This window comes from Nicotiana sylvestris, chromosome 3 (genome assembly GCF_000393655.2).
Source record: "Nicotiana sylvestris chromosome 3, ASM39365v2, whole genome shotgun sequence".
Classification (NCBI taxonomy): domain Eukaryota; kingdom Viridiplantae; phylum Streptophyta; class Magnoliopsida; order Solanales; family Solanaceae; genus Nicotiana; species Nicotiana sylvestris.
This window is the reverse complement of record NC_091059.1, coordinates 16,161,527-16,173,035: the sequence shown is the minus strand read 5'-3', so window position 1 is coordinate 16,173,035 and position 11,509 is coordinate 16,161,527. Positions and strand designations below refer to the sequence as shown.

Here is an 11,509-nt window from a genome sequence, read left to right as displayed (position 1 = left end):
ATTCTCCTTAGAAAGAAGTTTAGAGAATCAAGGAGATGATTGTGGATAAAACAAGAATGTGATGAATATACAGATTCAAGGAACATGTGAAGTGCTAAGCAAATTTTACGAGTTGATGCATGCAAACAACAAGATGGTCACCTACTTCCTTTTCAAACATCTTTTTCCTACAATTACAAAAAGACGACTGAAAAACCGGCTTAATCATAGAATCAATTTTGATAGTGACAACATGATTTTTCTCTTCATTTCCTCTTGCATTGCATCTGTTTACAATGAACTTGAGAATTTCAGTATAAACAACACAGCCAATAGACTTCCGAAATATCTAATGAATTATAGGACACTACACTCAGGTCCAAAAGAATGGATTACTGAAAGGCACAAAAATTACAAGTATAGAACCTTTACTATAGCTACTGGGTATTCTCTTTGCAAATATATATATAACCTTTTTTATAGCTATTTGTCTATCCTAAAGTATCATAGCAGTCTTGTCTTGTTACCACTTGCACTCTTAACATCTGCTTGCTTACACATGCAATCTGGCATTGGGAATGTGTAGAGGGAACTACTAGATTTCTTTAACTCAACCCCCTTTAAATCACTATGATGAAGCATGTCCTGCAATTGGCGTTTGAAGTCGTTCCATCTGATATTCGGGCTGTCAAACAAAAGAGCCAATTTCCTTTTATCTGGTTTGATTGTCTTTGCATGTCCTTCATTCAGATATCTTCTGTGACCCACTAAGAAGTGCGGAAAGTTGCCACCCTGAGTTGTGACAAAGGCTTCACTATAAAGACAAACTGTATAATCAAGTGCTGCCAACCTAGATGAGTGTCCCTCGAATGGAGCAAGTTCTTCTCTGGAAGTTAATGTATCTTTTGATTCCAGACGCGGGAATATCTGTTTGAGTGGGGTCATATATTTCTCAGCTTTGTAAATTTTCCCCGCAGCAACATAAAGTGAGGTGTTATTGTCGAACCCCATGCCTCTAAGCATCATGCCTACCTCAAGTGGAGTTAGCGGGCACTTCCCATCGATTCGGTTTGCACCTGGCCTTATAACTCTTCCCCTTCGCCTGAATTTTCCTCTCCAACTTCTTTCACGGGCAATATCCATCTCATGTTTTTCTTCTTCCCCACCATCATATATACAGCACGAAAATGCAACCATATCCTCTTCAAAGCGGAGGTGCACCGAAACATATCTCCCACTCGTTTTCGAGCTCCTTTTTATCATTCGATCAACCATCTTTGCTGCAAGCATCCGTATGGGCTCTGAAAACCTAAGCGCTTCGAAATTGCACAAACAACGCAGCCCTTGTATATTTGGAGGAACCGAGTGGGCCAATCTGTTAGAAAAAGGCGCAATGCGAACAGCCCCCAACTCCTTCAGCTTAGGCAGGACCTTTTGAAGATAATAGGTTGGACTAGACCATGCCTTTACTCTCAAGTTAACAATGCTACTTATATTATTATCAAACTGAAGCAGTACATCTTCAGGGAGTTGACTGACCACTTTCACATGATTTCTTAGTGCATATATGAAGAAGTCCTCATCAAATATGTCGCCAAACTTGCTAGAATCTCGCCAAACACTGTTTAAATGAAAAATTGGAATCACAAGAGTAGCATTCAGTAATCCTGCAACTGCTACAGCATCACATATCGATAACCTTTGTTGGTTCAGTCCACCATTCGCTTCGATTATGAGGTACCCATTCGACTTTGGCAACTGAGCAGTGAAACCTTCTTGAGAAACAGAACAAGGCTTCCAAACTTGATGCAACTTGGGATTCCACACATTTGTTAACAAATTGGAGGATCCATTGTTGTAGGAATCCATGAAAGGCCAGAGCTTATCAAAAACCTGTGGGCTACGGTAAAGTGATCCAGGTGGAGACACCTCAGTTGTAGCAGCAGATGCATCAAAAAAGCCTAAAGTACCCATATATAACAACATTCCAGATATATACAATAAAGGAGCAAAAAGTAAAACTCCTCTTCGCCTATATACAGCAGATACTATCATAAAACCCAACTTTTCCTGCAGTTTTAGGGAAATACCTCCTCCACCTCCAACTCCAAAGGCAGCACTGTTCTTATTATTCCGCCCATGACGCAAACGAGGGGACGATGGCGGAGACACGCCATTCCCTAGCCGGCTTAGGCCGTGCATATTTGTGGACGCAATTGGGAATTTCTTCAAAACCACATAACCTGAGCTCAGCCGTCAGATCAGTGGTAGTTGCCGTTTGTGTTACTCTCAAAAACAGGGGAAGGAAAAGAAGCCCAACACTAGTATGGATATAAATATGTAAAACCTACTAAAGTCTCAATACGCATTAGATCTGAACCCACAATTTTAAGAGTAGTTTGAACTCATTAAAATAGATGAGAGAAATTGCAGAAGCTAAATATTACTGAACGGAGTTATTTCGTACTGTATTGATAGAAAAAAATAGTATTAGGGCAAAACAGTTGGGAACACTAAAAAAATGGTGGAATATTGATGGTGGTGGTGGTGGTGGTGATGATGATGATAGTGGTGGTGGTGGGGAAGTTCTAACTTTTAACTATATATATATGGCTGTCAAAGGCTCACCGACACTGACAGTGGGAGAGTTTTGATAACTTAGTTTGAAAAAAGGGAGAGAGAGAGAGATAGAGAAAGGAGTCCTTGACCAATGGCTTGGATTAATTCTTTCAAAGATGTAATAGGCCTTTCGGCTGCTGACGAAGGAAATAGTTCATAATTATTGCTAACTTATGGGCCTGTCCCATCCAGTATGGCCCAGTCTATGCGGGCCTTGAAGTTGATGAATTGGGTCGGGCCGGTCCACCATTTGGATGGGCTTAAAGTACATAAATATTACGTAAAAATAGCACGGTATAGCCAGTTTTTGGACTGGTCATTCAAAAATAGCCAGAGTTTACCAAGTCAATAAAAAATAGTCACTATTTTGATGCAACAGAGACCGATCCAGCATAATATACTGGAATTCGTTGCACCTGCGTATGAACTCCAACATATTATGCTTGACCGGTATACTTAGGTGGCTCCAGTATAATATACTAGAGACTGGAGCATCGGTGCTCCAAACTCCAGTATATTATGCTGGATCGGTATACTTGCTAGAATTCTAGTATATTATGCTGGAGTTCCAGCATACTTATCTTGGAACTCCAATAGAATATGATAGAGTTCAAGTATACTTATGCTCAAATTTATCTTTACATGAGTATACTTATACTCAAGTATAAGTGTACTTATGCTGAAACTCCAGCATAATATACTGGCATAAATTTTGGGTTTTGAACAGTGTTTTCGCTCAGATTTATCTTTACATGAAAAGTGGCAAAATTTCGATTAGTTTTGAAACTGGGCTATTTTTGAACGACCAGTTGTAAATCTGGCTATTTTTGAATTTCTCCCAAATATTACACGATAATACTTAATTTTCATAAGGGATTTTTTCGTTCCTATACACTATTTGAAACCGTATTATGAACAATGTCCAAGTATTTGTATTTACCCGACCTAAATACGTTTTAGCTACAAAATATATATAATCCACCTTAAAAGACTCTCAATCCATTATTAGTGCCTTCAGTCAAGGGATTTAGTTATGCCTTCTTTTTTTTTCTCTCTTCTCTCCCCTCTTCTCTCCACATCGAACTTATATTTAGGGATTTCTGTTTGCTAATTGTTTCGGTCTTTTTTTTTAATCCTTAAAAAAAAACATATCTCTTCTCGTTGTCAGTTTGACACATATGTTAACTGTGGATGTCGTGATGAAGCTGCCAATGTCTTTAATGATGTCAAAGTATATGACACTATCTTGCTTAATTCTATGATTACTAGTATTTGTTTTAGTTCCAACATAATTGAAGAGGCCAGAAAGTTATTTGAGTCAATGCCCTATAAGAGCTTAATATCTTGGAACTCCATGTTAATAGGTCTTAGTCAAACTGGTTGTCTAGTTGAAGCACTGGATCTTTTCCGCAGGATGAATAGGCTGCAGTTTAGGATGGACAAATTTGGTTTTTAAGTGTGATCAGTGCCTGTACAAGCATTACATCAGTTGAACTTGGTGAACAGATTTTTGCAAGAGCTGTTATCATCGGCATTGAGTGTGATCAAATAATATCTACCTCTTTAATTAATCTTTTGATTTATACATAGTAATTATATATTATACAACTTATTTATAACTTTCATATTTTATTTCCCGTTGTCATCACTTTTATTATTTTTTGTGAACATCTGAAGGAGATGTAGAGGATCATCAAATATGTCAACACCTGAGCTACCTGCTACTAGATGAGCTCCATATCGATATTTCCACTAGCTGCATGCCAAGCCTGGACTTGCTAAAGTTGGATCTATTATAAAGTCGAAGACATCAAATTCTGGTGCTTGTTCAACGACTACTTCATGTTGGGTAAACTGTTGTGGTTCTATCTACTGCGCATCGATACGTGGAAATGCAAATCTTATATTCTGAAAAGCAAATGAAGGGAATATAGCAGGTATGCCAGTCATGCGTAATGCTATTGTAACGTTCGATAATACATTCGCTATTGAGCAAAGCATAGTAGCTGAGTAGAGAATGTTCCGTTTGAATAGTTCGCGGAACATTTATCTCATCGCGCATCATATGTCGAAGCATGTGAAGAATTAATTTCAATTTTTGTTTGAGTCTCATGAATTCAATGTAGTATTAACGCCTCTGCTGTGGGGGCGCCTTTAGCTCGTTAACGTTCTCCAGGAGGACCAACACTTGGCCCGAGAGCTTGAAGAGTGGCCATTCTAATATGTGATGGAATGAGAAACCTAGAGTCAGGTGATGGACCTGCACTACAAAAAATAGGAATTAGCGACCGAAAAATTCGTAGCTAACAAGAACAATCGGTCGCTACTCCTATCTAGCAACATATTAGCAAAAGATTATCAAATTTTGTTAACTACTAGCAATTTAGCAACTAGACTAGCGATGAAGTTCGTAGCTAAATTCAATTTTTTGGTAGTATTTGTCCAAACATGCATATTGATTTAGTAATGATTGAGCCATAATAAAAAGATGTCATCGTTTTTTTCGCCTGACACCTCTTCATTTTATCATAGAGCACCCATCCAACGTTAATAATTAAAATGATTTTAGCAATGACATATCACTACTAAACATTAGCAATGAAATTTGTTATGCTTGATGATGATTTGTTTGGGAAGTGGTAGATATGATTTATTTATGAAATTAACAGTTCTCTGTTTACGTTCAAGGTACATGGCTATTGTACCTTGAATGTAAACAGTTAATTTCATAAATAAATCTTATCTACCACTACCCAAACAAATCATCAGCAAGCATAACAAATTTCAATACATCATAATAAAGGAAAAGGTCACCACCATTTTAAAGGCAGAAGATTCAATCCAATGAACATAATAGAACGGAAATCTAAGATAAAATATTTGAGAATTATCAGTACGTAGTATCTGTCATGCTTAGAGTTCTATAAACAATGTAAGGATAAACTAGTTGTCTCCCCTGTCAATTCTTGACGTCCCACTGAGATTTGCTTATCCCCAAATCGAGGGCGACTCTTAAGGTTCGAGAAATAGATCGAGTGCTGGAAAGGCATGGCGAATCCAGAAATGTTTCTAAGGTTATTCAAACTTGAAAGAAGTAGAAAAAAAAATTCCATAAAGGGTGTTCAATATAGGTTTTATATATCTAAAATTAATATTTTACTTATATATACAATGTAATTTTTCGTAATTTTTCAGCGAAGGGTGGTCAATCAAGGTGGCTTCGCCCATGGAAGTGAGTCCAAAGAAAATGGCAGAAAATTCATAGTAGACAGCTCCGATTTTGCGACAACCTCAACAATGTCGTGAATACGAGACAATGGCATCAGTTTTTTGGGTCTAAGAAAAGAGGAAGATTAATAGGGTTTTTGAGAAAAAATTGTAGACGAGGCATATACTTAATATATTTTTAGTTTAGTAATTTTACAAATGTAAGCAAATATCTTTCATTAGCTATAAATGTCAGTAAATACCGACTCATATAACAACGTTTTTATTAATGGTTGCAATAACTGTGTTATTTTTTTATTAAATGTCATTGAATTTATGGCATTTTTTATTAAGTGTCATAAAATTAATCTTTTTCTGACATTTATCTCACACGTCACTGATTAAATGTCGTCGTAGTCCTCTTTTCTTGTAGTGTATCTTCTCCTTCTCCTCCTCCTTCTTCTTCTTCTTCTTATTATTATTATAAACAGAAAGCTAAAAAGAAATTATATATGTAAGTAGAATGTTGTTATAACACTGCCTACGTACACATAACTGGAAATGATACTAAGAGGTATATATAACTACATATGATAATTTTACCTTAATTATTTTAGTATATTAGACTTTAAATAATCTACCTATCTATCTATATCTATATCTATATCTATATCTATATCTATATATAAATCTACTATATTATATTAAAGGCATGAAGGTCCTTAGTGAATATTTAGGATTTAAAATCAACTAAAATTTGACATATTAAATAATTTTCTTATTTGAACTGCTATTTAAAAAGTCCTAATATTTAGGATATTATAATCATTAGAATTTACCTTATAGAGCTATATGGTAAAATATAGAAATTAAGTAATATATAAAACCTAACCTACGAAACTTCATATAACATATACTTTCTTGAACGTGAAAAATCCAAAAGAATTAAAAGAATCGAATTCAATTTGACATTGATTTTGTTTTTTATCTAGGCCGTGTACATTTTTCTTTTTTCTTTTTAATTTTAGAAAATAAGTTGAGCACAAATTTTATGTAAGACTTTTGTGAGAAAATAAGTAATAGTTAATAGTAATTGATATTGAGCATTTGTATAAATAAAAGTATATATCGTCTATCCTTCTCAAGCTTAAGGTGGAATTAGAATTCCAGTAGAATATCTTTTCTAGGAGTGCTGGAAGAATTTACTAAAAAGTTATCACTGTAAATTTTGATATTGTTACTTAGAGTTCTAGTACAATAACTCTATTCGTTCTAGGATGGCTTGAAGAATTTACTTAATCTTTCAACAACAACAACATACCCAGTAAAATTCCACACTGTAGGGTCTGATTAATTTTTCAAAAACAAACTAATAATATTAATATTTAAAATTTGTAATGAATCTAGAGTTTCTAACACTTTGATCATTTCTTGTGTTGAAATTCAATACCCACTTTAAGAATTAGATAATTCTTCCAAGTCAACATCATATACCTGTGGCAATATTTTAAACCTTTAATGACAAATGTGTTAAGAAGACCATGTGGAAGCCTTCTAAAAGGAAAGAGATAAATGGCAAGATGCATGCAAGAGAATTGACAAATGGCAAGAAAAGCCTTAAGCTTTTTTGTCTATAAAATGGTCTTCCCTTAAGCCAATTTTAATCATTAGACATCCTTCTCATATGTCTCTCTCTTCTTTCTTCTAATTCATTTTCTATAATATTTAATTAACATTACACATTAGTTGTTCTTTCTTTTTTCCTACTAGCTGAATTTGTATAATATTTAATTTTGTTGATTCTTGTATCCTCCCTAATAGAGGTAGACTTGTTTAATTCTGGAGAGACATTTCACACTGCTGAAATATTTTCTTAGGACAGTGCCCAGCACGACTCAAGCCAGTTAGTGTATTTTTGCTCACAAATAATATTATTGCAGTATTATTATTGTTGTTATTTTTCGGTATCATTTCCCTACAATCTAAGAAACTATGACAAGTAATACTACTATAAAAAAATTTGATGGTGCTACCAACTTTGGTGATGTCTCCGCTGCTACTGTTCCAGCTATCCTGCCAGATATCCATGGTGTTGCAAATACGTTATTGCATCCACAACTTTGGCAGACACTAATGTCCAAATACAGAAATGTGAATAGACATGGTTGCATATCCAATGATAATATTAAAAACTTCAAGAAAAATGCACCCCAATGTAAGAGAAGAGTTGGGATAAACGATAATCTCGCTAAATCAAAATTAAATTTGACTAAAGAGGATGATATAATTGTTGCGGTCAATTTCCAAATAAATAATGTGACCAATGTGAGAGATTAGGTGATAGACTCTAGTGCTACTAGGCACATTTGTGCAAACATAATAAATTTTTGTCTTACACCAAATTGAGGAAGGAGAAGAATTTATTTATCTTGGTGACTCAAGAACATCTCGCGTTCTTGGGAAAGAAAAAATTCTTCTCAAACTCACATCTGGTAAAACTCTAGCATTAAGTGATGTATTGCATGTTCCTAATATCCAAACCAATTTGGTTTCTGTGGGGTTATTAGGAAAAGTTAGAGTAAAGGTTTCATTTGAAAATAATGAGGTTGTATTGACCAAAAATAAAAATTTTGTGGGCAATGGATATTGTAACCATGGTTTATTTGTGCTTAATATTTCCGATACTAACAATAAAAATGCATCTTCTTCTGCTTATATGATTGAGTCAATTTCTTTGTGGCATGCTAGACTAGGACATGTTAATGTCGCGTATATAAAGAAAATGCAGTCATTCGGATTAATATCTGGTTTAGATTCAAATAATATTGACAAGTGTGAAATATGTGCTGAAGCCAAAAGTACTAGAAAACCCTATTTTTCCGTAAATAGAGAAACTGAATTGTTATCTGTAATTCACACTGATTTAGGCGACTTGAAGCAGACTATGACTAGAGGTGGTAAAAGATATTATATGAATTTTATTGATGGTTTTTCTAGATACACTAATTTATATTTTCTTAGAAATAAAGATGATGCTTTTAATGCTTTTATTTCTTATAAAACTGAGGTTGAAAATCAACTTAGTAGAAAAATCAAGAGAATTAGATCAGATAGAGATGGAGAATATTTATCTTTAAATGATTTTTGTGAAAAAGAAGGAATTATTCATGAAGTTACTCCGCCTTATTCACCTGAGTCAAATGGAGTAGCTGAAAGGAAAAATAGAACATTGAAAGAGATAATGAACTATATGTTAGTTAGTTCTAATGCTCCTGATAATTTGTGGGGTGAAGCTATTTTATCTGCATGTCACTTACAAAATAGAATACCACATAGAAGAACAGGCAAAACTCCTTATGAATTGTGGAAGGGTTATAAACCTAACTTGAAATATTTAAAAGTGTGGGGGTGCCTTGCTAAAGTTCTTTTGCCTAAACCTAAAAAGAGAAAAATAGGTTCTAAAACTGTTCATTGCGCATACTTATTGGATATGCTGAACATAGTGCTGCATATAGATTTCTTGTTTTAAAAAGTGATGTGCTTGATTGCAATACTATAATTTAGACAAAGAATGCTGAGTTCTTTGAATATATTTATCCATTATCTGATAAAATTTCTCATACACTTGTTGAAACAAATAATGAAATTACCTCTAATGAGGACTGAGAAGGAGCAAAAGGCCTAGGAAAGAATATTTTTATTATGGAAATGATTTTCAAACTTTTCTTGTCGATAATGAACCATCAAATTATTTTGAAGCTATATCTTCTTCAGATGCTAAATATTGGAAAGAGGCAATAAAAGCTGAAATTGATTCTATTATGAAAAATAATACATGAGTTTTAACTAACTTGCCTCCTGGTGCGAAACCTATTGGTTGTAAATGGATTTTCAAAAAGAAATTTAATCCTGATGGATCTTTAGATATATATAAAGCTCGGTTAGTAAAAAAAGGATTTTATCAAAAATAAAATATAGATTATTTTGATACATTTGCCCCAGTAACTAGAATTTCTTCTATTCGAGTTTTAATTGTCTTAGCTTCAATTCGTAAGCTTTATCTACCAAATGGATGTGAAAACTACTTTTCTAAGTGGTGATTTAGAAGAAGAGATTTATATGGTTCAACCTGAAGGTTGTGTCATTCCTGGACAAGAAAATAAAGTTTGTAAATTAATTAAATCTCTTTATGGCCTTAAACAAACTCCTAAACAGTGGTATGAGAAATTTGAACAAGTCTTACTGAGAGACGGTTTTTCTTCAGTTGAGGTGAATAAATGTGTTTATACTAAAGTGGTAGACAATGATTATGTGATAATATGTCCATATGTTGATGACATGCTTATATTTGGTACAATTTAAATATTGTGCAAAATATTATTTCTGTCTGCTAATTTTGATATGAAAGATTTGGTGAAGTAAATATAATATTGGGAGTTAAAGTTATAAGGAGTGAAGATGGAATAATGTTGACACAAGAACATTATATTAAGAGACTTCTTAAGAAGTTTGAATATTCTAATGTCACATATGTGAGCACTTTTTTTTATGCTAACTCTAAGTTGAAAAAGAATAATGGTGACCCAGTTGCTCAGTCTAAATATGCTCAGATTATTAGGAGTCTGATGCATTTAATGAATTTTACAAGGCCTGATATAGCCTATGCAGTGCGTAGACTGAGTAGATATACTCATAAACCCAACAGAGAGCATTGGTCTGCATTAGCTAGACTAATGAAATATTTGAGAGGAACCATGAATTATGGTATCCTATATAGTGGATTTACTTATACTTTAGAAGGGTACAGTGATGCAAACTGGATCTCTGATTCAGATGAGACAAAATCCACTAGTGGTTATGTATTCACCCTTGGTGGTGGTGCAATATCGTGGAAATCAGCTAAACAGACGATCATTGCTAGATCGATTATGGAATTAGAGTTTGTAGCTCTGGAGTTAGCTGGTTCTGAGGCTGAGTGGCTAAGAAACTTCTTAGCTAATATCCATTTAATAAAGGACGTATTGCCTCCTGTGACTATGCATTGTGATTGTCAAGCGGCAATAGCTATTGCAAAGAATAAATTTTATAATTATAAAAGTAGACACATGAAATTGAGGCATGATGTCATAAAACAGCTGTTGAGAGATGGAATAATTTTCATTGACTATGTGAAGTCAGAGATAAATTTGGCCGATCCTCTAACTAAACCTATGGGAAGAAAATTAATTCTTCAAATCTCAAAAGAGATGGGGTTAAGGACGACATGTTGTCAATAGAGATGGTAACTCAACCTATGTGATTGGAGATCTCATGAAGTAGGTTCATATGGGTAATAACAAGTCGATATTGGCACTGATGCACTAAAAGAGAGTGCTTGACTGCTACTAATTGAGAGGCTGAGTTATAACTCTTAATGAAATTCATAGTCCTTATGGATGATGTATTTAAAAGCAGTATACACTTGATGAATTCACCTATATGAGAGTGGAGTGGGCCGCTCCTATAAGATTTTGGCCTAGTCTCTAGAGCTCTCATGAATAACCAGGCACGCGCATGGCCTATTGGGCGCAAAACCGCATTGAACAGCAAAATTACCGGGGGTCAAAATGTGATTGATAAAATCTCTGACTTACAATAAGAATTATTGGTTCATAGAAATATTATATTTCACCAGTAATTCTGTGAGTTAAATTTTATTGGTCTA

At 34.4% G+C, this 11,509-nt stretch overlaps 1 protein-coding gene across 1 annotated transcript; it reads right to left on the bottom strand.

Annotated features, from left to right (window-relative positions):
* Positions 1 to 216: 216 nt before the first annotated feature.
* LOC104230608 (O-fucosyltransferase 9) lies at positions 217 to 2,706 on the bottom strand. Its single transcript, XM_009783462.2, has one exon. The coding sequence runs from the start codon at positions 2,179 to 2,181 to the stop codon at positions 484 to 486; it is 1,698 nt and encodes a 565-aa protein (XP_009781764.1). The 5' UTR covers positions 2,182 to 2,706; the 3' UTR covers positions 217 to 483.
* Between the last annotated feature and the right edge of the window lie 8,803 nt (positions 2,707 to 11,509).

Coding starts and splice junctions, on each gene's coding strand:
- LOC104230608 (XM_009783462.2), bottom strand. CDS start 2,181: ATGCACGGCCTAAGCCGGCTAGGGAATGGCGTGTCTCCGCCATCGTCC.